The following is a 25551-nucleotide window of genomic DNA, read 5'->3' as shown; positions in this document are numbered from 1 at the left end:
AATGGCTCACTGGGACTTTTTCTTGGATTTCTTCATCAGGATTCAGTTTGGTGAATTTTCTAGACCTATTTGGAGGTGTTTTGGAGGAGAACTCACTGTATTACTTCCTGCTACTGTGCCAGCTTAGCTCTCAGATATGTTTTTCTAGGGAAAAGGATGGTCAAGAGGTCTATCTTAGTAGGAGGCAGACCACTCATTTTCCACATAGATTGCACAGTGAGTTTTATGGATGTAGTAGCATGGTCATGGGTTGTGCTGAGGTCAAGGGTACAGCCATCCGTGTGGGAAGTTGAGGTGTGGAGAAGATAAGGTTATAGAAGTTGAGAAGATCGATGAATTGGAAAACTAAGGTGTTTGAAGGGATATCAACCCTTAGCTCAAATCACTTCATATACATCATCTAGGCTGAATCTTATTGTCCCATTTTGCAGATGGGGAAAACTGAGACTCAGATTAAGTGACATAACCATGGTCACAACAGTCCTTCCTGACTCCCAAGTCCACTATTCATCCACTGCACATCAGGGGATGTCTGGGAGAGGAAGCCTGTGTCAGCGGATGAACTCCCAGGAAAATGAGGGAGAACAGCTCAAGGGAGGGCAGAGAGTAGCAACGCATGACACAATGTAAGCTCTTCGAGGGCAGAGACTATTTCACTTTTCTACTTGTATCCCCAGTGAATGATGGGTGATGCAATTTGCAAATTTCCACGAGTGCAAGATGGAAGGAATGTGAAAAGGGGAATGACGTATTACAAAGGGCAAGAAAATGACAGGAGTGTGAGAACTGTGTCCAACAATAATAAACTACGGAGGGAGGGGGAGAAGAAAACAAGGAAGAAAGGGAAGGCTCTATGTGTGATCTCGAAGTGCCCGCCTATCCCAGTCACCTATTGGTTGTCCTCATATCAATCATCCTTATTGTTTAACTCGATTGCGGAGGAAGCATGTTGCTAGGGGGCGGCATCTTCCTGTGGCTAATCTCTTTTCTAATAGGTCCGAAACGAACTCCGCCCTTCCTCTCTTGTCAGTTACCAGGAGAGCGGACTCCCTGCTCTGTCACTAGGGGTCGCCAAAATTCGGAGCCCCGCCCATCCGGGCTGGGTTGGTAGGGGGCGGTTCTTGTCTGTGGATCCTGCTTTCCGATAGGCTCGGACGGTTGCTTGTTCTGGGACGGTTGCCGGGGTGGGCACGTGAGAAGGAGGCGGCGCACGGCGGCGAGCATGGCGGGAGGAATGAAAGTGGCGCCGGCGCCGCCGCTCGCTTCCCGGTCCCCGGGCTGGGGGGCCCGGGGCGGCGGAGCAGCCTGGCTGCGCTTGCTTCTCGGCTGCTACCTCGTCTGCAGCGCAGGTACCGCCCGGCGCGTCGGAGGCGCCTGTGGCAGGCGTGGTGCGGGCTCGGAGGGGAAGGGAACGGTATTTTTAGGACCGGGACCCGGCGGCCGGGCTATTCTCCGGGGCGTGGCCGGTTACGTTACCCGCGAGGCTCTCGAGGCGCCGGCGGGCGGCGTGCGGCGGGGGCGGCGGGCAGCGGAGAGGTGCCTTGGCCCAGGTGCAGGCCCAAGAGAGAAAAGAGGACCCGACCGACATAGGGTCCCGCGGCTGGGAAATAGCGGAACCGCTATTCGAACCCGGGACTCTGCTCCGCCCAAGGCGGGGGCCTGGGAAATGGAGAGAGATCTTCCAGAGCAAAATCGATGATGCTGTCAAGCAGGGGCAGGATCCCGGGCTGCCTCTGTGCTGCGGGAGGAGGAGGAGGGAGAGGAGAAAGCAGGAAAAGGAGGGCTGTACCCCCAGAGTGCCCGAGCCTAGGGCGGGGACCCCCATCTGCCCCCGAGCCTCGACCCGAAATTCCTCCTTCTCCAGGGCAGCAGTGCCTCGCGGGTGTAGGGCTTTGGGCTGGTGCTGATAACCCCTCTCTCTGAAAAGTAGATGGGATGGGCCTTGAAGGCACTTTTCCTTTCTCCTTAATATAAATGTGGCGCCCCTGGAGGCTAGCCAGGCTTGGGGGCCTCTGCTAAGAAGGCCTAGAACCTCAGGAGCAGCCGTGCTATCTGTCTCCCTCCAGGTGCCCTCTGAGTGGCTGCCTGTCATCCCTTATCTTCCCTACCCTTGGCTATCTCCCCTTGTACAGACCTGATGCTGCTTGATCACCGTGTGCTTTAGGCTGCCCTGGAAGAGGTGCTGGAGGATGTAGAAATAATGATGGCAAAATTCCTGCCCTCCAGGGGTTTACAGTTTAATGCAACAAACATTTATTAACCATGTACAAGTCACTGTAATGCTAGCAACATAGGACATGGGGAGAAATGTAGTATAAGGTAGAGTGTGGGTCATGCAAAGGAAAATTGAGGGTAGGGTGAACACTTTGAGCTTGAGGAATTAGGAATGGCGTGGTGGAAGACAAGGCATCAAAGCTGAGCCAGGAAATATGAGAAAGATTTTTAGCAGGTACAAAGGAGGAAGTAGGGTTGTGAGGGGCCTTCACTAGAGAGGTATTGAATCTGTTAGTCAGTTGAGGGACATTTATTAAGTGCTTTCTGTGTGCAAGGATGAGGAGACCATCGCTGCTGCATAGGAGTTTTCACTCTATCAAGGGAGGCAAGACACAGGCAAATAAACAGAATAAATGCAAAATAGGGAGGGAGGGAGGGCTGACTGGCAGGCAGCAGCACTTAGGGCAGTCAGGAAGCCTTCACGTATTGGTGCTTGAGCTGTCTCTTGGAAGAGAGGGATTCCATGAAGCACATGATGAGTAGGGAGGATATGCCAGACATGGGGATGGCTAGGGCAAAGGCCCTGAAGACAGTGCTGTGTGTAAGGACCAGAGGAAAGGCAGGTTTGCCTGGACTATATAGAGTGTAGAAATGGAGTCATGTGAAGTGAAAAGATGGATTGATAACAAGTTGTGAGAGGTTTTGAAAGAGGAGCTCCTAGTTGATCCTAGAGGCAATAGGGAGCCCTTGGAGTATATTGATCAGGGAAGTGACATGGTCAGATCTGTGTTGAAGGAAAATCATTTTTGGAGTTGAATGGAGAATTGATTTGGGTGGGGAGGATTACCATCTGGGAGGCTATGCAGTAATCTAGAGGAGAGGTAAAGAGGACCTGAACCGAGGCGGTAGCTCTGTGTGGAGACAGGAATGGCAAGATTTGGCAATTGAATGTGTGGGGCTAGGGGACGTAAAAAGGTGAGGCTATCACTGGTTATGAGCATGAGACATTGGAAGAATGGAGGTTCCTGCCACAGAAATAGGGAAGCTGGGGAAAGTGACAGTTTGGGGGGGAAAGAATTCTTTTCTGGACATACTAAATTTAAGATGCTTCTGGAACATCTAGTTTGAAATATCCAATAGACATTTGCTGATAGGAGGCAAAAGTTCAGGGAAGATGGGGACAAAGTCATATACATAGAAGTAATAAAAAAAATTTTTTTCTCGACCAACCAGCATTTATTTTCTCTTGATCCCACTTCTGCTCCCAGAGGGAAAAAAAGAAAACCATACCCTTGTAACAGTTGTAAACAGTTAAGCAAAACAAATTATCAAACTGGCCGTGTCCAAAAAGATATGTCTCATTCTGTATCTTTTTTGTCACCTTTATATCCGGAGATGGGTAGCACCTGGAATCATAAGTATGACGGGTCATTCCATTGACAATAGTTCTTAAATCTTTCAAAGTTGTTTGTTTTTACAATGTTGTTATTAATTGTTCTGATTATGTTTACTTTACTCTGCATCACTTAATACATGTCTTCCTAGGTTTCTCTGAAGCTGTCTCTTTCATACTTTCTTATGACTTAATTCTGTTACATTCATACACTAATTTATTTAGCCATTCCCTTAGATTTTTGTTATTTGCCACTACAAAAGGAGCTACTATAAACATTTTTGCAAATGTGGATTCTTTTCTGTCTTAGATCTTTTTGGGATAAAGGCCTAGTAGTGGTATTTTTGACTGGGTCAGAGGGTATGCCCAGTTTAGTGGCTTTGGGGACATAATTCCAAATTGCTTTCCAGAATGGTTGTACCAGTTTACAACTCCGTGAACAGTGCATTAACGTGTCTGTTCTCATTCAGCCCTTCCACAGTTTGTTATTTTCCTTTTTTGGTCATCTTTCCCATCTTATTTTTGTGAGGTAAAACCTCCGGGTTGCTCTAATTTGCATTTTTCTAATTATTAGCTATTTGGAGCATTTTCCAAAGGGCTATAAATAGCTTGGTGCATAGATGTGATAATTAAACCAATGAGAGTTGATGAGATCAGCAAGAGAGAGTGGAGGGCCCTGGACAGAACCTCAGAGATAGGGGATGTGATATGAACAGTGAGCAGTAAAGGAGACCAAGAATGTGTGACAAGGCATGTAGAAAGAGAAACACTGCTGGGAAAGCCTAGAGAATGGAAAAGTATCCAGGAGAATATTGTGGTCAACAGAGATGTAAAGTAGGATAAGGTCTGAGGAAAAGATCATCAGATTTGGTAATTAGAGGAACATTGCTGACTTCAGAAGGAGCAATTTCATTTTGAGTAATGAATTCAGAAGGCAGATGCTAAGGGTTGAAGAGAGAGGACTTGCTGGTGTCAAACTCAAATAGAAACAGGACCACTAAATATAATAAGGATGTCTGCAGGCCATGTATTAGTTTCAAAATGTAATATCTATGTTTTACTGTTTTTTAAGTATTTTCCAATTACATTTCAGTTTGGTGTAGACCACACCAGGGGGGTAGTGGTGATGGGGTGTTTGACACTTCTGGTGTAGACAACTTTTTGTAGTAATTTAGCTGAGAATTGGAGCAGGAAGGTTAAGGATGGATTAAGGACAGTAAGATCAGATGAAGATTTCTTTTTCTTTCTTTTTTGGAGGAGGGAAGGCAAGGCAATTGGGGTTAAGTGACTTGCCCAGGGTCACACAGCTAGTATGTCAAAAGTGTCTGAGGCTGGATTTGAACTCAGGTCCTCCTTTCTTCAGGGCCAGTGCTGTATTCTCTGTGCCACCTAGCTGCCCCCAGATGAAGATTTCTTAAGGATGGGGGAGACTTCGGCGTGTTTGAAGGTAGTAGAGATGAAGCCAACTAGATAGGGAGAGGTTTAAGATTAGAGGAAGAGGAGGGGAAGTCGACTGAAGAAGAGAGGAGTAGATGGAATCCAGGTCCCATGTAGAGGAGGTGACCATGGCAAAGAGAAGGAGAGTAGGGGATGTCAAAAAGAGATTCTAAGAGGAAGAGAAGGGGAGAAGAGGGAACTCAGCCAGTGGCCTCAATTTTCTTGGTAAAATAAGATTTCATAATGAACAGTTAAGCTGGAAAGGCAGGATGCAGCCAAATTATAAAGACCCTTAAATGGTTTTTAGAGAAAACAGTTTGAGTAGAGTTAGATGCCTGAATTAAAGAATGACCAGACAGTGAGGAAGGGAACATCGTGAGTGTTCTTCCCAGTTACTGAAAGAGATGGCGTAAGGGCCAAGAGGTGTGAGGTCAGGCTTCTGCCTGAAAACATGATGGGGAAAGCTGGGGCTGGTGGAGGACATGGCCTTGCTCCCAGTAATGTAGAAACCTAGGACTCTGGAAAACTATAGGAGAGAAGAGGTTTGAAATGCCCATTATGGGGAGTATAGTGGGAAGTCCATCAGAGATTAGTAGAAGAATCTGCTGGCAGTGGTGAGAGTTCACATTAAATAGCATGAATTTGTAGTTGACCCAGGCAGCCTTCCCCAAGAGACACACATGATAGATACAAATTGGAATATAAATGTAGAAGAGCAATATAAAAGATATCAAGTGAGGGGAGAGGTCACTTCTAACTGAGGGCTGTGATGGAGAGGAAAGGCTTTGCATAGCAAGGGGCATTGGGGTTAAGCTTTAGGGAACAGCAAGAGCCTGTGGAGGAGGGAATGTTGAATAGTCTTATGGGAGCATGGACTATGTTAGATTGAGCAGCGTGCCATAAGGTTGCAGTGTTCCATTGGTGCCAGATTGTGGCAGGCACAATAGTTGGGAGTCATTGGAGGCTTTTTGAGCAGGCCAGTAATTTGATGACATATGCCCATTAATTTGGTAGTGGTATATGGAAAGGATTGGAGTGGGGTGATGCCTCAGGAAGCCAGGAGATTTGAATTGTGATCATCCCAGTACTGATAGAGGCCTGAATTTTATTTTTATGTGTATGTGTGTGTATATGTATATGTATATATACACGCATATATGTATATGTGGGGGTCGGGAATAGTGGGGTTGGGGGGACTAATTTAACTATATTACTCCCCTGCTCAAGAGTCTTCAATGGTTCCGTTTTTCTGGGATAAAATACAATCTCTTGAGACTGGCATTTCAAGTCCTTCCCAGTTTAGCTCCAGCCTCGCTTTGCAGGCTTGTTTTTATTTTTTTAATATTTTTCAATTATGTATAAAAATAGCTTTTAACATTCTTTTTTTTTAAGTTTTGAGTTGCATATTCTCTTTCTCCTTCCCTCCCCCTTTCTTGAGAAGGCAAGCAATTTGATATAGATTATATATGTGCAGTCATGCAAAACATTTCCATGTTAGTCATGTTGTGAAAGAAAATACAGACCTAAAAAAAACGCCAAGAAAAATAAACAAAAAAAGATGCTTCAGTCTATATTCACACTCTATAAAATCTTTCTCTGGAGGTAGATAGCATTTTTCCTCAGAAGTCCTTTGGGATTGTCTTGGATCATTGTATTGCTGATAACAGCTAAGTTGTTCATCGTACAATATTGTACATTGTATAGTTGATCATTGTACAATATTGCTATTACTGTGTATAGTGTTGTGGTTCTACTCATTTCTCTTTGCATCAGTTCATCTAAGTCTTCCCAGGTTCTTCTAAAAGTATTCTGCTCATCATTTCTTGTAGCACAATAGTATTCCATCACAATCATATACCACAACTTGTTCAGTCATTCTCTAGTAGATGAATATCCCCTCCATTTCCAATTCTTTGCCACCACTAAAAGAGCTGCTATGAATGTTTTTGTACATATGGGTCCTTTTCCTCTTTTTAAAACCTATTTGGGATATACGCCAAGGAGTGGTATTGCTGGGTGAGAGGGTATGCTCAGTTTTAGGGCCCTTTGGGTATAATTCCCAATTGCTCTCCACGGTGGTTGGATCACTTCACAACTTCAGCAAGAGTGCATTACATTTTCCCACATCTTCAACATTTGTCATTTTCCTTTTCTGTCAGACTAGTCCATCTGATAGGTGTGAGTTCATGCCACAGAGGTGTTTGGATTGGTATTTCTCTAATCAGTACTGATTTAGAGCACTTTCTCATGTTTTGATTTCTCTGTTTGAAAACTGCCTTTGACCATTTATCAATTGGAGGCTTGTTTCATGCAGCCTTCTTCACTCTTTCCATTCTAGTCAGACTGCCGTCTTTGCTGTTCCCTGCACTCAGCATCCATCCCCTGCCTCCAAGAAGCATTAGAAAGATTTTTAACATAGAAATGAGAAAGGAGTTAATGGCGTATTATTCGTACATGGTAAGAAATGATTAATGGCAGATTCACAAGAAACCTGGGAAAACATCTATGAACTGGTGAGAATGAATTGAGCAGCACCAGGAGAACGGTTTACACTGTGAGCACAGCGATGTAAAGGAAAACAGTTGAGACCTCATTGGTGCCATGACCAGTTATAACCTCCCGAGACCGATGAGGAATCCTGCTTCTTGGCCCTTGACAGAAATAGGGGTGCAGAAAGAGACATATTTATCATCATGGCAAAGGTGCCAATTTGTTTTGTTCATCTAGACTTTTTGGTTATGGGGGGGAAGAGAAAGGAAGCGGTGCTTCCACCTTAGGGTGGAGGGGTAAGAACTGATGGGTAGTGATAGAAATTTTAAAAGAAGAAAAGAGTATCTATAGAACATTGCAAACAATGCATAAGAAGGAAGTTTGGAAGGGGGGGACACAGACAAGCAAGGCAGTTTTGTTAACGTATTAAATTGAGTGTGTGCTTTAACATCGTCTTACATGGAACTCTCTTTTTTGTTCTTTGTATACTGGAACATTTTTGTGACACCAAGAAATGTAAGGCCACTGGGTGGGGCCTCCCCTGAGGTCAGAGATGTGGACAGTACCCCATGCCTGGTTGCGGCCTTTCCATCTTAGAGCCCTTCTCTTCTGCCTTTTCCAAGGTTCAGCCTTTCCTGCTTCCTTCATTAAAAATGTCCCTGTGGTTATAACCATGGGCGATACCATCGAAAGAGACAGGTAAATCAGGATTGGTGGAGAAGAATCTTTTTCATTTGTGTGGCACTTTCATGTTTATAATCTTAGCTGGTGTCCAGAAACTACTGTCTCGGGGCGGCCAGGTGGCTCAGCTAGTAAGAGCACCGGCGCCAATGTTGGGATGACCTGGGGATCAAATCTGGGCTCAGATACTTAGCACCACACCCAGAAATAACTGGCCGTGTAACCTTGAGCAAGTTACTTAACCCCAATTGCTTAAAAAAAAAAAAAAGAAACCACTGTCTGAGGGAGATCAGATAGGAATTATTCCTATTTTACAGATGAGAAAACAGGGTCGTAGAGGTCAGGGGATGTCACAGAACTAGTAAGTGGGAGAGTCAGGGTTTTTTTTTTTAATTTTTACTCCAAATATACTGCTTTTCCCTCTAGACCATGATGCCTCTAACTGGAATAAGAGACAGAACCATACTGATTGGTACCCTGTACATTGTAGGGCCTTAGTATTTGTTGACTAAAAGGAAAGTGACCAATATCAGAGCTGGTGACATATAGGTGATAAGATGGGGAAGGGGGAAAATCTCCACAGTAAAATGAAGATCAGACCTGTTGGGGTCACTTATATTCTAATGAATTTTGCACATAAGTTTAGTATAAAGAGTCATTCATTGATGTCCAAGAGAGAGATCTTGTCAAGGAGCCAAATTTCTGTCTGTAGTGAGAGGGATGATGGGCCTGAATCCTAGGTTGCTTTCTAAGGTAGTCAAGGCTACTTTGAAAAGGTAAAACAGTTACTTGGGTAGGAAGGGTGGAGGGCAAGCATTTGTTTGTCATTTGACATTTTAAAATGGGGCACATAGAATGTCAGTATTGGGCATCTTGCCAGCTTTTCTTTGTAAGCATCACGTAGTGAATAGTGCACCAGCCTGCTGGGTCACCACAGTTTCAGGCCATAGCCTGTATGGTAAGAGTTTCCAGATATTAGCTGCTTCCAGCAGCCTTGGCACTCCTCCTGACCTGCAGAAGCAGACAAATGCTGATTTTTCAGTAGGAGGATGTGATGAGGGGGAGGCTTTCCCACCCCTTCTCTATGGTTCTCCCCCCCTCCCCCCAATCTGGGCATAGTGAGAGCCTTTGGAAAATGGAGACTGGATTTCAAGGGATGATTTAATTCTGTGATTTCTTTTATTAGTGTTGTAGGCATGGGAAATGTCATCTGAGGGTTTTTGAGCTAGTTTAGAGACAAATAGAACTTTTCTTGACCTGACGCTTTTCAAAAGGCCTGATGTTATTGCCATATGTTATTTGTATCTTACTGCACTCTTGAGAATATCAGTGGATTTTAAAGTGTGTCATTCTGACATTTCTTGGTGCTATAGGAAAGAAAGGGGGTGAATAAATATGAATTTTGGATGAGCTTTAGTTAATAGGTGTGCATGCTGCTCAGGGCTTTAATGAATTGACTGAAAATGATTTGAAATAAAATACTAGAGCCACTGGCCTTGTATATGAAAATTATTCTTCATTTTTTAATGTTACCTAACAACTCTCTTGGGCAATTAAGTTACTGTTGCAGCCCCCGGTGTGTTTGTAAATGGCATTAAGCTTTAGAATTCACTTTTCAGAATCACTTTCCAACTGATTCACGTTTGTGGGCTCCTGTTCTCTCGGTACTTTCATGGGCTTAGCATTAGCAAATACAATGGACATAAGGTTTTGTGAGAATTGTGTCTTCTGAAATATGGGCTTGGAGGAAAATAACAGCTTACCAACCATTTTCCTTTGAGGCTAGATTTAGTCCAGCTGCTGGGTTGAAGGAGGTTAGCAAAACTGACTGCCTGGCCCTTGTACTGAATTTTTAGCTGGGGTAGCTAACGTAGGTGCCAAAAAGTGATCTTTCTAAAGCCCTCTGCCCCACCTCCCCAGTACAATACCTATGACATCATGTAAATTGTCTCTAAACCAGCTGCTTCTCCTCAACTCTCCCTTCCCTCTCTTTACACATTTCTTATTGTACTTTCGCTTAGGGAAACACTGGGAAACAAAGACTGGTTTTAGAAACACAGGTAATCCTAGCTTCTTCGCCAGACTGTTCCTGGCCTGATGGGCTCATGTCCCAGGTCAGTTTTTTTTTTTTCCTGTTTGATTTTTGGTGTTTTCAGACGTTTGGCTGAGATTCCTTTTTCATTGTATTTAAAATCCATGCACTTGCATTCTGAGAAAATCGTTTTTGCCAAGATGCTTGCCGAATGCCTCCTTTCACAGGACGGTTTCACAAGCTGGTAATATCTGCACAGGTTTCTGGACTAGGTGCTGTTGCTTGAGCAGGAGGAGGGAAAGGAGGCCTGGGGGCAGCAGAATAGTGGTCTTTGAGCACCAAATTGACGGAGATTCAAGACAGTTCCCAAAGGAACATGAGTTGTTTAATGGAAGATAATAGGAGCAGATGTAACAATTAGCTTCTCCTAAGCTCTTTGGGCTGGAGCAAAAGGCTGAAAAATTGAACTGCATTAAAAATCAATTACTGCTGCCTTATTGTAAGTAAAGAAATTTTGCTAATTTCCTTACTCTGCCGAGGAAATTGTTGGAAAAAATACACATTGTTTTCTACCTACTCTGGATGAGTGATTATTTAAAAGGCCAGATTAATGGTATTTGTCCAAATCTTTCTGTCCTTTAATCTGTTTGCCATCCCTAGTTCAAAGATAAAATAAAATACAAAGGTAAAATTTAAAAAATGGCCATTTTATTTTTTATTAATAGAATGTTTATCTCTTTGCTATGCTTAAACATTTTCTTTTCCTCCCTTTCTGCATAAAGCTGGAATTGCAGTGCAAGTGGTGACTCTGCGAGAATCCCAGTTTCATTATGAGAACAGTAGTCAGCAGTTCTGTTATAAGAACACTCTTGTCCCAAGGTGGCATGAATTATGGACCCGAGTGACGGTAAGGCACCTGAAGACCATTGGAGGGCATTATCGCCATGCAAATAGTCAAGATTGTATATTTGTTTAGGCCCCTAGGAGAAGGAATTTATTCCTGATAACCTCTTTAGCATTACTCTAGACCCCACCATTAAGTAGTACTTACCAACTGACTGCCTCACCTGGCTCATCACCACCAAGGTGCTGTGAGTCGTTATAATTTTAATTATTATGTGGGGATCTAAAAGAAACAATGACAGATGGTCCTGGCTCTTGAGGAGCATAGAATATTCTGTATTCCTTAGTGTGCCCTTGTGCCATGTCTTCTCTACCTCAAGGACCCCACACCCCACTCCGCCCCACACCAGTTTCACAGACCTCTTTCCTTTGTTGAGCTGGAAATTATTGTGTGTCCATGCTAATATAACCACCTTTCACTTGCTGTTCCTAATTCTGTTTTGATTTCACATGAGTGTAATTTTCATAAACACACTGAGTCCAGTATGTCCCCTCAGAAGAATTATTTTGCTCATTTATTCCATAACACTATCAAGTCTAGCAGCCCAGTGTGTCTGGATCTAATAGTGATTGAACAAAATGAGTCCTTTTGGAAATGGGTGCCTGGTCTTTCACTTAGGGGCACTCTTACTGCTGCTAAATGTAGCAGCTTATGAGGGCATTAGTCATGTTGACGATTAAGGTGATTTGGTGGTTGGGTTTTTAAAAATCTGTTTCTCTTTATTTTATTGCTTGATGCAAAAATCTTAGCCCTTGCAAAGCACATGTGACCAGCATGTTCCCAGAACCAGTGATTTGTGGCAGACAATGAGGAGAATCTCTTCACCACCATAATGGGAATTATTTTCACTCTTCCTGGGCCTAGCTGTAACCTGCCATTGTGCTTAATGCTCTTGCCCAGGTTTTGTAAAATCTTTTGTAAATAGCTAATGACCCCTTCAATTTGAAAGACTTTTTCTCTGTAACTAATGTTAATTCTAGAGATGCTGTAATAACAGCGAGTTAGTCTCACACACACCTCTCTGTTCGATGTTGTTGCATATAAAAAACATTCTTTGTCAGGTTTTCTTTTTGGTCACTACAACTTTCAACACTTCTGATTAGTCTTGTGGTTTAGAAAAACCCCAGCAGTGGTGATGGTTTAACATTATGCCTGTGTGTTTGTCGACATTGGAAATTCCTCTTTCTTTCCCTTCTCTTTCTCCCCCCCCCCCCCCAACCCCCTGCTGTGCAGATTCGGGTAAATAGCTCCAGAGTGGTAAGAGTCACACAAGTGGAAAACGAGGAGAAGCTGCAAGAGCTGGAGCAGTTCAGTCTCTGGAACTTGTTCTCGTCCTTCCTGAAGGAGAAGCGGAATGACACCTATGTCAACGTGGACCTGTACAGTTCCAAGGTCTGCCTCAGAGTCGAGGTCCTGGAGGAGGACACAGAGTACAGCATCAACCTGTCCCGAAGTAAGGCTCCTGTGCCGGCTTAAGGAACGCCAGGGTCAGGAATCGCAGGGCCAGTCATGAAGACAAGTGGGGGGGAAGACAGCCTAGTGGCCCCCGAGCTGGGACTGTCCCACCAGACAGCAGCCACCAGGTGGTTTGGTGCTGGTTAAAAGACAGCGAGCTCAGTCAGGGGGACCAGACGAGTATATGCGGGGCTGGGTAACAGGTAAAAGAGCCTCCGTGGGAGACCTCGGCCAGTAGAGTCAGGACTCATCAACAACTGGACGGGAGTCTGGCGGAAATTAGGTGCAGACCGCGTACCCAGATGGGATCCAAATGGATACCTAACCTAGATATCTGAGGTTATTGTATCTATAGCAGGGATTAGAGGAGTGAGTGAGGAAGAAATTACTGGTCCGGTCTGGAAGAAGTTCTGAGGTTCAGAGATTCTGACTAGTTTATCATAAGACTCCCATTAGCACACTACCATGTGGGCTCTAACCTGCTAGACAAGTTAAGTCTTTCACTGAAGAGAGTGAAAATCCCGTGGTGGGTTGGCCATTACCTCTTAGGTAATTTTATTAGATTAGAAAGCGTTCTTTAAAAAATTTTGAAGTAACTTTTTATGGAAATCTTTTGTTTCTATATCACCTATATTTCCCATTGTGATCCTTCTCTTTCTAGAGAGTAATCCTTAATAACAACAAATAAAAAAGTGGAAAAAAAGAGTTTAGTTAAGTTAATGAATGTATCAAGAAGTCTTACATTGTAGGCAATGTTTTATACCTGTGGGCCCCCACTTGTACAAAGAAGCTGGGAGAGGGGGAAGGTACCTTCTCATATCAAAGAGGATTCTTAGTTATCTAGGACTCCCTCCTTGGCCAAGCCTGTGAAGATATATACTCCTGATATATCCATTTGCTGATGTGTTCTCTGCTATTCAGAGCACATCAGAAAGGTTGGCATGATTCCTGTCCTAAAATGAGTGTTTACTTTGAAATGTTTAAGCATTTAGAGGAAAAAATAGATAATTAAAGAAAAAACAAAGATAAGATTCAAGATTAACATTGTATCTAAGAAGAGAGAATATTTTCATGCCCCAGTCAGGTGGTGTTGGAGTCATTAGGGTCTGCTCAGAAGAATGCTGCAAAGGTCATGTTCTCTTAGGAGAGGAAGGATGTACTCAGGGTGATCCTCTGGCTTCTGTGGTTCCTTCAGAGGACCGTTGGGATGGGATGTTGCCTCTCCCACTGTGCTCTGCCCTTTAGTCTCAGGTCTGGCCTGGCTTGGGAAGCTCAGCAGTGCAGCTGTGATGGTGGGATGGGATTCACTGGGGCCTTTTCTAGTGAAGCTCTCCTCTTAGTGAGAAGTGTTGTTGGGTAGGGAGAGGTGCCAAGACAGGGACCAGTGGGAGCTCCAAGGCCCAGCTGCTGAGGCCCGCCTGAGGATGGCTCAGAACCAGAATAGTGGAGACCCCTTGTGGTCAGTCAAGAGAAGGGCTGATGACATTTCACCTAATAGGAGTCTTGGGTTTTAGGTAAGAAGTTAATTACCAAGATTTTAAAAAGATCTTCAAGGAAGTACAGACTTGGCAAAGATCTAATTCTTTTCTCTCTCTGGGAATATGCCTTGCTTTTATGAAGCAGGAGCAGCCAGGTAGTGCAGCAGGTAGAGGTCACTTTCTTGTCGGGGTGTGGAGTCAGGAAGACCCAAGTTCAGATATGACCTTAGACACTTGCTGTGTGACCCTGAGCAAGTCACTTAACCTCAGTTGGCTTCACTTTCCTCAACTATAAAATGGGAATGCTAATAGCACCGACCTTGAAACATTGTTAGGATCAAATGAAATATTTGTTCTTTCTCCTTCCCCTGGTTTACGCCGCTATTTAGATGGGTATTTTCTTTAGTCTAATATGGCTAAAAATTACATTGTATTATGTATTCCCTTAGATATTCAATCTTTCTTTTAAGTATATGTTTAATTTTTTTCCCCCCAGGATTTGACCCCAAACTCTTCCTAGTTTTTCTTCTTGGACTTTTGCTTTTCTTTTGTGGGGACTTACTAAGCAGGTAGGTTGTTGCCCATCAGGGTATGCAGCTCTTTTGGGCTCAGAATTCAATTGCTTTGCTATTTCCATAAAAGCCATAGACACTTTCATTCCTAATCCTAGAATTTATTTGGCTAGCCTCTGCCTGGTATGGAGAAGTCATCCATTTTCTAGTGTGTGATATTTTTATTTGTCTTGTGCTCATTGAGATTGACAGCAGTGTAACTTCTTGATAGATTTGGCCATTATGGAATCCATCTACAGCTAGGAAGATTATATAAGTCTTAGACAGGATAGCCCTCAAAAATAATCTTTTGTAAAATTAACAAATTTTTTTGGGTATGATGATGTTCTGAGTCAGACTGTTGGGTAGATTCCTAGGAACTTAACTTTATAGTACTATGTACATAACAGCTCTGTGTATAAACATAAAGGCTTATAGATGATTCAATAATAAACATTGAGCAGAGATGAAAGTAAATATTAATAATTGATACTTTAGGGATCCATGTTTTCACAAAAATGTTACTTCACCAATACATATTACAATGCCTTCAGTGTCTTAATAGATGGACTAATGAGGGTTTGTCTAGTCCAACCTCCCTCTCCATGTTGGAGCCCCTTCTATAATATCCCTACCTGTCTCTCTTTGGACACTTGTAACTGAGAACTCAGGGGAGGCTGTTGAGCAGACGGTTCTGGAAGAGACATTGGGGAGACCTGTGCCCTAGTCCCACCTCTTATCTCTGGGCGAGGCCATTCATTGTTGTGTGACCTTCTTGGCTCCTCTGAAAGTGGACAGTTCACTTGCCTGTTCCTCATAAGCTAAATTTTTACTAAATCCAGGTGAGGGCAGGAGCAAAGAAAGTAGTGTCTCTTTGAAGGGCCTTGCATTACTAACACAACAAATCCCTGATTAGATCCAGTACCCAATGCTTTGGGCCAGTCCTCTGGTCTGAAAGGCAAGTTTTAGAAATGGATGTACCGCCAATGGCTCTTCCTTGGTTTTGTTTTCTTGTTTCTTTCTACCTTTTGATTAATCTTGCTGCATTAATTTAGTTTAAACATACTTAAGTAGTAGGCACTGTATTAAACATGTGGCTACAGAGACGGAAATGAGACAGGCTCTGCTCTTGAGAAGCTTACGTTCTACTGGAGGGGACACAAAATGTACATAGATAAGTAAATGCAAGATACAAATTAATTTTAAGAGAGCAAGTATCTTAGTATCATTTGACTAGTTAACTAGCTGATGGCATTTTGAGGTCTAATAGTGAAAAATAAGGATATTATCAATTTTTTTTTAATATTCTCTGGGGTATGATTGTATATCTGTAGCACCACTTAATACCTGTAGAGACTAATTGATCTAGGGAACGTGATCCTTTATGTATAAAACAAACCTGAGTAGTGACTTGAAATAATTTTCTCTTTGCAGAAGTCAGATTTTCTACTACTCCTCTGGGATGAGCCTGGGGATTTTGGCCTCTCTGCTAATTTTAATTTTCCTGATGTCCAAGCTCATGCCCAAGGTTGGTAGAGCCATTTCCATGTTCATTTATTGGGGGTGGGGAGTGGGGTGCTGTGTACATGAAGCTTAAATTTAATATTAAATTTATTTTAAATAAATTTTATAATTAAATAAATATACTTAATAAATATTTAAATAAAATTTGTAATATATTAATAAATATTTAAATACATTTAAGTAAATAAAATTTATAACAGTTCAAGGATTGTCTTAGAAAATGTGAATTCTTGGTTGGCCGATTTTTGGGTAAGAGCCTTATCCAGAAAGATATTTATTATATATGTGATTGGAGAAACTGGCCGTCAGATTTTTTTTTTCATATTTAATTTTGAACTTAGTAGGGAGTAGAAGTTTCCTCATCTGTTAATTATGTAACTGTGCTCTTCAACTAGTTAGCAGCTTATCTTAACTCCTTTGAAGTGCAGCTCCTTTAAGAGTAACAGTGTTTTGGGACACTTTTTAGTGGGCCAGCATTTAATCATTTCGTTTTTGAAATCACAGTTCTGGTTTGCTTTTCTTATATGTAGAAAGTCTGTTGTGGTGACTTCATGCTTTCACTCCTTCCTTCTGTCCTAGAAAAGTCCTGTCTACATCATCCTAGTTGGAGGCTGGTCATTTTCTCTGTACCTGATACAGCTGGTTTTTAGAAACTTACAGGAAATCTGCAGGTTTTATTGGCAGTATCTTTTAGGTAAGCGTCTAGTCTTGCTATTTGATTTTGTGCATGCATACATAAGATACTTAAGTTTACTTTGTGCTACAAATGGGTGTTGTCAGAGGAATTAATGCCCTGTATTTAAACTCCCTCTACAATTATCTTCTATGCTTAAATTAAAAGGTTTCTAGTGATGAGTTTGAGTTTGTTTCATTTACATAATAGGTGTATTCTTAGAGTTGTAAGTTGAATTTCTATAAATGTAATCATTTTAAGTATACTAGAGAAGTAAAGTATCTGAAGAACCCTGAGATGAATTAATTTTTAAATAAACAAATCCTTTTTTGGACTGATAATCACCCTCTAATGTATCATTTGGGGGAAGTAATTTGGATTTCCATGTATTGAGTTTTCTTTCTTTTTTTTTTTTTTTTTTGCCTTTTGGAGGGCAGTTGGGGTTAAGTAACTTGCCCAAGGTTACACGGCTAGTTTTTTTGTGTGGGTGTTAAGTGTCTGAGGCCAGAACCAAACTCGGGTCCTCCTGACTCAGGGCCAGTGCTTTACTCACTGCGCCACCTAGCCCCGCCCCCTTATTGAGTTTTCTTAAAGCAGGTAACTTGTTAACTCTTAACACACCAGAAACTTTGGGGGAGGATAAAGAATGGAGTGGCATCAAAGTTAGACACATCTTCCTTGGGAAAGAGAGGGATGTGGTAGTTCGTTGGCTGTTACTGACTTTGTGTTGCTTTCTGGTTCAGTGCATAAAATGTTCACCACCGCCGCTGCCAGTACCGCCACCACCGCCTCCTGTGCTATCCTTTCTGCAGCGCATAGAACAGATGATTCAAGTGTGTCCCCGATTGCTATTCCTATAGGTTATGTCCTCATAGTTGGCTTCATGAGTTTTGCTGTGTGTTACAAGTATGGACCCTTGGAGAACGAACGCAGCATCAACCTGCTGACCTGGGCCTTGCAGCTGACAGGCCTGTGGCTCATGTATTGTGGTGTGCAGATACGGCAGATTGCCTTTGCCCTTATCATCGTTGCATTCTGCACTAAAAACCTGGAGTACCCCGTTCAGTGGATATACGCCACCTACAGGTGATTAGAAAGCAATGCCTGTGTCTTAATTTGTTCCTCAACATGTGCAGCTAGCTAAGGCAGCAGCAGACACCGACAGTAACTATTACTAGGTTATAGTTCTCCTCTAGCGTTTTTACTTTTGTTTCTGAGTCTAACCTATCTGATGTTTGCAATTCCCACTAGTTTTCATAAAATAAAAAATGTTTCTTGTATGGTGTCATCTGTTCCTGTAGCCACTAGGTGGTGCAAGATGCCTCCCTTACAGCCCATGTTGTGGACACCAGGCTTTCAGACTACTTCCTGTTGCCTGACAGGGTGCTTGGCAGTATTCTTATCTCAGTATGTAGATAAAACTGAAAGTAACCCATAGCATATTACTGTCGTGCACATAGTTATTCTAGTATGGCAATATCATCTGCAATCATTCATTCTGGCGTTGATTATCTTTTTGAATGAGAAATGGGCATGATAAGCCCTGTCAGGCCAAGAAGCTGAATTTATCATCCTGCTGATGTGTGGCCTCATTTCCCTTTTGTCTCTCCTTTTGCTCACCCATTTCCCCCATTGTGGTCAGAGGGCAGCACTGACTTCTGTGGCTGACCCTCCTGTCCTAAAGTGGAAAGAGGTCACTATGACCAAGGATCACCAAGGGAGACTTTGGAAAGGGGATAAAGTAGGCCTGACCCTCAGGACTCAAGTCGCCATTGACACCATGAAGAGAGATAGAAAATAAGGATGGAGATCTAGGTGCATGTGATTAATCATTCCCGGTATTCTTTTGGTGAACACAGAAAGGTGTATAAGACAGCAGAAAAGCCGGTGCCCCCTCGTCTCCTGACAGAAGAAGAGTACCGCATACAGGGGGAGCTGGAGACCCGGAAGGCCCTGGAGGAACTCCGAGGCTACTGCAGCAGCCCAGAGTTCTCTGCGTGGAAGGCCATCGCTCGCATCCAGTCTCCCAAGAGGTAGAGTCATGGCTGTTATCTGAGGGCTCTGGGCTTTCTTATCTAGATGATAGTGTGTGCATCTCTTTAGCCTCCCCACCTATTTTGATCCTGGTCAGAGTTAGGTGAATCTTCCTGAGTTCAGCAGGAACCAGTCTCCTCAAAGCTGAACACAACATGCTGCCGACACCTGTTGATTCCAGCTCTTAATAACATTGAGATGAGAGTCATGTTAGATTAAATCGTTTCCTAGCTTGCATTCTTGCATGTTCTCTCAGAGCTGGGTTTTTTCCCTCAGCTCAGGAGCAAATGTACCAGTGAGTAAGTAAAGCTGAAACGCTCGCTGTCCTGCCAGCATAAAGTTTATCGTTTATAGGTCCATAAAACGGTAAACAGCTGTAAATGTGTAATGTTCCTTAATCTCTTCTTATCAGGATTGTGGATGACTAAAGGAGGACAGACTCATTACTTGTTAAGTGTGGTCAAGATATGGGGGAGTCTGGGCCTAGTGTCCTGCCTCTCTCTGTGTCTTCCCTTTCGCTGTGCCCTGATCTCCCCGTCTGTACACTGAGCAGAAGTGTGCTGGCTGGATTCAGCATGGTTTAGGAACTGCCCCCATGTGCTCTTGTTTTGTGTTTAGGCTCAAAGGCAGTTTCCTAATGGCCGACTACTTTCTCTGTGTTTCAGGTTTGCAGACTTTGTGGAAGGATCTTCTCACCTCACACCAAGTGAAGTTTCTATCCATGAGCAGGAGTACGGACTAGGGAGCAGTTTGGCTGAGAATGAACTCTTTGACGACGTATCATTTGAGGAAGAGGAAGAGGAGGACTTCGTGTGTCCCTCAGTCCCACAGAACCATTTCATGTCTTAGGTGGCATCTTGGTATTTTCACATAGACTGAATTAATTCAAGGTGGCCAGAGCTTTAACACTCCACGTGTGTGTATACGAGTGTTTCCTGGCCATCCGTGGCATGAGATGCTACAGGGACGCCACTTTAGAGGCCTGATGGGTATCCCTTCTGAACTCTGGTTGGTGACCTGTGTAAGGATCTTAGCGGAATCTAGGAGTTGAGTCAGCTCACCAAAGAAGATGGGCACTTACTGCTAGGTGAAATGAGCTGCACCCTCTACCTCCTCTGCCATGGCAGGCCATCCTGTCCATGGTGTTCATGCCAATGCTTTTATAGCACTGGCACCTGGTTGATCTCTTCTCTACACAAAGGTTTTGTGCAGTCTGGCCCATTCTTCTGTGAGTTGGCACTGAGGACTGCCATTCATTATAAGTGCATAAATGTATTCACACAGAGGGTGGGAAAAATTTCTCAATCTCTGCTTCTTTATAGGAAAATCCATAAGTCTTTGGGAACTTCCTCTATCCCTGATGAGATTTTTATTTGACTGTTTTTGAGAAGGTACATTTCTTTCTCTTGGGTTTTGACTGAGCTGCATTTAAATTAAAAAAAGTTCATGCATCAGAGTGGCAAGAATCATTGGATCACACTGTCATACTTGTCAGCCATTTTAAGCTTCATAAAGTAGAATGCTTCAACTTTTAATTAATTCCCTCTGGTTAGGAGAGATTGTTTAAGGGTTCTTTATGGAACTTCCATCTAATAGTACCAGCTTTCATTCCCTTCGTTTGTTTCTTCCTCCAGGAATTGTCTGTTACTTTGCCCTCGAAGTGGTTACAGTTCATTTTTTCATCTGCAGTTTTGTTGATCTTTTTCCCAGAAAAGCCATTAAGCTTTGCCTGGGCCAGTTGGGGTGCATAGGCAGTATGTAATTTGGTCCTAAAAACTTGGATATTTTTTCCCACTAGTTCCCCATTTCTCCACTCAGGGGCCACCTGCCTTTGAGTCACCAGAGAAATCAGGCAGTATGCTACCCTGTCTTTCTCTTTCTTTTTCTGTCTAGTTCATCTCCCCTCCTCACCACGTGCAGTCTATGGGACCCAGTAGGAGATGCGTTATCTAGGCTTTGTCTTCTCAGAGGAGAATTTTTCTGCCATGTGCCTTCAGAATAGGGGAATGGAGGTGAAGAAGTAGTTATAGTGCTACCAGTAAGAGCTTTGTGATTTAAAAAAAAATTCCAAGCTATTCAACTTGCCACCCTTCAGGGGCCCAGCAAATCAGACCTCAGGATGTCCTCTCCTTGCCCTTGAAGTTGATAGATAAGCATTGTAGTGATCTTTGCTCAAGGCTTTGTGTGTGACTTTATCATCTGGGATAGAGGGACATTAACCCCTCATTTCAGATTTTTTTTACGATAAGAAAGACTAATGGATTGGGAACTAATCCGCAACCAGCAGCAATGGGTTATTAGAAAAGCCTTCCATCCTAAATTGGTCATTTAAGGGTGGCCAAGTTGCCAAGTGCCTTTTTCTTGTTTGACTTTCCATGATTTCAACCAAGAACTCCATGAAAATCAGACCTCTTGGAAAAGTAAATTAGTTTAGAGAGTAGAAATCCGGGAGGATTTCGTGATCAGAAGAGGTCTCACACTCAGGGATCCCATGGTAAACATGGAAAAGGCAGGTCAGGTTATGAAAGTACCAGTGACTTTGCAGAGCAGTCTTTTTGGCAGAGATTCTGAAATGCCTTAAGCTTAGCTGCTGATTTTCAAAATGGCAGTTCTGAGGCTCCACGGTCTGTGTGGCCAGTGGTATGATGCAATGATGGGAGAAAAGAATAAATGGTGAAGGAAGAAGTCATTGCCAACAGTGCAACCCAAAGCTCTGAATACTCCTCGGGCATCATGGATAATCAGACTAAAAGTTCATTCCTTGGAAAGGGGAGCAGTCACACAGTGGAAACTGAAGAATCCAGAGCTTAAGGGATAGAAAAGGGACATGAACACACAAGGAACTTCATGGAAGCCATGTCCAGCCCTGGATGCCGTGAGTCAGGTATATTGCTTTATCTGGAAGGGGAAGGCAGAACAGGTTGCTCACTCAACCTTATGGAAATCTTAGACATCTCTTTTCAGGGACTTGTCTTTATTTACAGTGTTTGGTTGGGACCCAGCATATTTTCTTGCTCATAAGCTCTCCCTTTGGGGTTGGCATTCAGTAGTACAGACAGATTAAACAAATTTGCCTGCCTGACTGAGTGGGGAGGGAGGCCCAAAGTGGAGCTGGGTATTTAATACCTCCCTCCAGAAAGCTGCTTCTGTGCAGAGGAAGGCTCCTTCCCGGTCTGGGAGTGCAGTAGGTTCACGTTTGACATTATCTCTTTGGAAGTAAGGGGTTATTGTCAGTGCAGATGGCAGTTGGTTCTCGCGGCCCAGCCAAAGCCCCAAACAGTCTTTGAAAGTCAAGGACGGGTGTCTTTTGTGTGCTTCCCTGACCCTGTTCCTCCTCACTCATTCTGTTCCTCTGCCCCAGCTGCTTCAGGGCTGTGTTACAGAGATTGCTTGGCTTCCCCTCTGCTGCTTAACCTCCTTCCTCAGTCGCTACTTGAAGCCCCCATTTAATTTTCTTTGGCAGTTATAGCTCCTGCAATTTCAGCACTGCCTCGTCTCTGGGTTCCCAGAATGATTTCATCAAGGAGATAACTATAGAGTGAGCTGAATATTGGAGCCCTGTCTGCTGCCACTACATCAGTCTCTGCATGGCATACACCAGGCCATAAATTGACCCAAGGGCACTCTGTCTGTCATCACCATTGGAAATCTCGTCTCATCTGGAGGAACCCTGTCTGCCTGGACCTGGGGCTTGTATTCTGCTGTCTTAGATTCGGGCATCGTTGGACACCTTTCCACACCTCATCAGAAAACCTGTATCTGCTTTTATTCCCACCCAAAAAGGAGGTTGTTTTCTATCCAGACCTTTTATTTGTGGATCACTAGGGCAAAGGTGCTCTGCCAGTGATAACCCTTGGATCTCAGTGTTGCATTTTGTGCTAGTAATCACATGCCTTTTCTTCATTGATTAGTAAGCTTCCCACACCAACAGAGTGTGTGTGTGTGTCTGCATCTCTGTGTGTGTACATACAACATATACAAATGCATGATTGGACTGGGGTCTTTGAAGGAACTGGAGATAGACTGTTAAAACCAATCCTTGATATACTTGTAACACTCAGAAGTAAATTGAACAGTTGTCACCCAGCAAGATGATAGAGTCATGCCGAAGCTGACATAAAAATGTTTCCAGGTTGTGTGCTGTGTTTTTCTTCGAAATGAGAAGTGAGAGTTGGAGGAGGAGAGGGAATGAGATGTCCTTTATGTATGCCCCTGCACTCAGGTCAGATTTTGAGGGGTAATACTCCCTGTGAAAATGCCAAGAATTTTATCTGAATTGATCAGAAGCACTAAAAAAGGAAGTTTGACAGGTTTATTGTGCCTGCATGTTCTCTAGTGCTGAAACCAAGTAATAAACCTATAAGACAGACATTACACACAGTAAATGCATCTAGCCTCTTGCCTCTATGGGCTTCACTATCACAGGAGCAGAAGTGAGCTAACTATGCAAAAATGGAGCTCGGTCTCCTGGGAAATCTCAGCCCCTTTGTGTCTTGTGAGGGGTTTGGATTCAGGTTGCTTCTTAGTTGATGACACCTTGAGAATTGGATTCCAGTTCATAACTAGGGAAGCGTCTCCCTTAGGAGTTGCCAAGTGTCCCAAATAATGTTCAGTCATTCAACAAACATTTATTAAGCACTTTGCAGGATGCTGTTTGGTGCTGAAGGTGTTAGAAAGCTCAGGTAAGCTGTGGTCCTTGCTCTCTTGGAGTTTAACATTGAAGGCAGAAAGGTGGACCATTCTGTGAGCTCTGCTTATGAGACCACTTCATACCAAGACCACTTTGTGCCTTCAGCAGACTCTAGGATAGGCAGCTTCCTTAAAAACGGGCCTTGGCCTCACCTAATGCCTCTTTCATCCTAAGCTCTCAGCAGCCTGTGACAACTTTAAAGATGGTGACACTGCCTTGAGTCACTCTCAGGAAATATTTTCTGTGTTTAAACTCCATTTTGGGTCAAACCTACTATACCAGCGAGAGAGGCATTAGATCTAGGCTGTGGTCTTCTCAGAGGAGAGTTGGTCTGCCATGTGCCTTTGGAATGGGGGGGATGAGGGTGAGGGAGCAGTAGCAGTCAGTGGGCATTGCTTCAGTGATTGCCTTAAAAAAAAAGCATTTTTATAATACATTTTAAATTATGTCTATTCCTGTCTCCTTTTCAAAAACAAAAATGATTTGCTCGAACTTGTCTTTGTTATGTAGCTTGTAAATAGTTTTTAAATAAAGTTTTATACAATATGTGTGGTTTTCTTGTGTGTGTGGTTTTTTTTTTTAATTTTACTTCCCTGTTTTCACATCCCTTAGGATTCTCATCTTTCTAGTTGGCAGGTTTCTCATTTTCTTCTTTTTTTTGTTTTATTTTGTTTACTTTTAGTTCACAACATTTATTTCCACAAGATTTTGAGTTGCACATTTTCTCCCCGTCTTTCCCCTACCCACCACCCCAAAACAGCTATCCTGCTGAATACCCCTTCCCCCAATCTGCTCCCCCCCTCCGACTTTCCAGTAGGGGAAGATGGATCTCTGTACCCCAGTGCCTGTATATCTTATTTCCCAGTTGCATGTAAAAAAAAAGTAAATTTTTTTTAAACATTTGATTTTAAAACTTTGAATTCCAGATTCTTTCCCTTCTTCCCTTGTCACCCACCCTTTCTGGGAAGATAAGCAATTCTATATAGGTTGTACATCTGTAGTTACGCAAAACATTTCCATAGTGACTATATTGTGAAAGACTGACTATATTTCTCTCCATCCTATCCCGCCCCCCCAACTTGTTCTGTTCTCTACTTTGACCCCGTCCCTTTTCTAATTCCCCCCAAATCTGCCCTCCCTTCTATCATCCCCCCTATTTTCCCCCTCCCCCCCCCCACTTTCCTATAGGGTAAGATAGCCAATTTAGTGTGTATGTTATTCCCTTCCGAAGCCAAATTCAATTAGAGTAAGGTTGTCCTGTTCCCTTTTGCCTTCCTGTTCTTCCCCTCCATTGTAACAGTTTTCTCTTGCCTCTTTTATATGAGATAATTTACCCTATTCTCTCTCTCCCTGTCTCCTCTCATTATATTCCTCTCTCGCCTCTTAATTTTTTAAAATATCATCCCTTCCTATTCAACTGATCCTGTGCCCTGTCTATGTATACCTGTACACATATACACGCATATGTATTCATATGTACATATACCCTCCTATATAGACATGCATGTATGTACACACACACACACATACATTTTGGTCTCATTTTCAATGACTTCTCCATTTCCCTTTCCACAACTTCCATCTGTCGGTTCTTGGGTCAGAATTAGAGGTTCCTACACCAGGTGGACTAAGTGGATTCTCCGAAAGAGGTTACTAGTCAGGATCTCCCCAACTTTGGCCATTGCCAAACCCCCTTCTAGCAAAGGGTACGCACGCCAACCCTGGCCGCCCCTCTGAGCCCCTCCCGCTTTGCCGCTCATCTTTTCTGTCTTAGAGCGTTTTCTGTCCTGGACCCTGTTGGTCTGCAGACAAAAGCGTACAGATGGGTCACATGTTTGGCCGTGCAGTACCCGAGGAAAACTTTGTGTGAGGGCAAGCAGGGTTGCCTGAAGCGTGAGGAGCCATAAAGTAAGAGGCCCAATTTTTATCCAGACCTATTGTCTGAAGTAGCAGTCTGAGAACTCTCATTTCCACTAAATTTATTGACTATTTTCT

General features: G+C 43.3%; 1 protein-coding gene across 3 annotated transcripts; it reads left to right on the top strand.

Moving 5' to 3' along the window:
- Positions 1-1191: 1191 nt before the first annotated feature.
- On the top strand, positions 1192-24102 carry NEMP1 (nuclear envelope integral membrane protein 1). 3 transcript variants are annotated; one of them, XR_011166709.1, is made up of 10 exons: positions 1192-1349; positions 11030-11154; positions 12385-12604; positions 14581-14653; positions 16070-16163; positions 16739-16853; positions 17576-17918; positions 18692-18865; positions 19532-21750; positions 22330-24102. XR_011166709.1 is itself a non-coding variant. In XM_069079898.1 (9 exons), exons 1-9 carry the CDS (start codon positions 1223-1225, stop codon positions 19713-19715), a joined length of 1338 nt encoding a protein of 445 aa, XP_068935999.1. In that variant the 5' UTR covers positions 1192-1222; the 3' UTR covers positions 19716-24102. The 3 variants fall into 3 exon arrangements, 2 of the variants coding, with proteins under 2 accessions (XP_068935999.1, XP_068935993.1); XM_069079898.1 differs by having other exon boundaries at positions 17693-17918; positions 19532-24102; XM_069079892.1 differs by having other exon boundaries at positions 19532-24102.
- Positions 24103-25551: the final 1449 nt, after the last annotated feature.

The sequence above is a fragment of the Petaurus breviceps genome, unplaced genomic scaffold (genome assembly GCF_028583685.1).
Source record: "Petaurus breviceps papuanus isolate PSGF00001 unplaced genomic scaffold, PetGlider_PUasm1.0 154, whole genome shotgun sequence".
Taxonomy (NCBI): Eukaryota; Metazoa; Chordata; class Mammalia; order Diprotodontia; family Petauridae; genus Petaurus; species Petaurus breviceps.
Note: the sequence above shows the minus strand (reverse complement) of the source record. Positions and strands in the feature narration are given on the sequence as shown.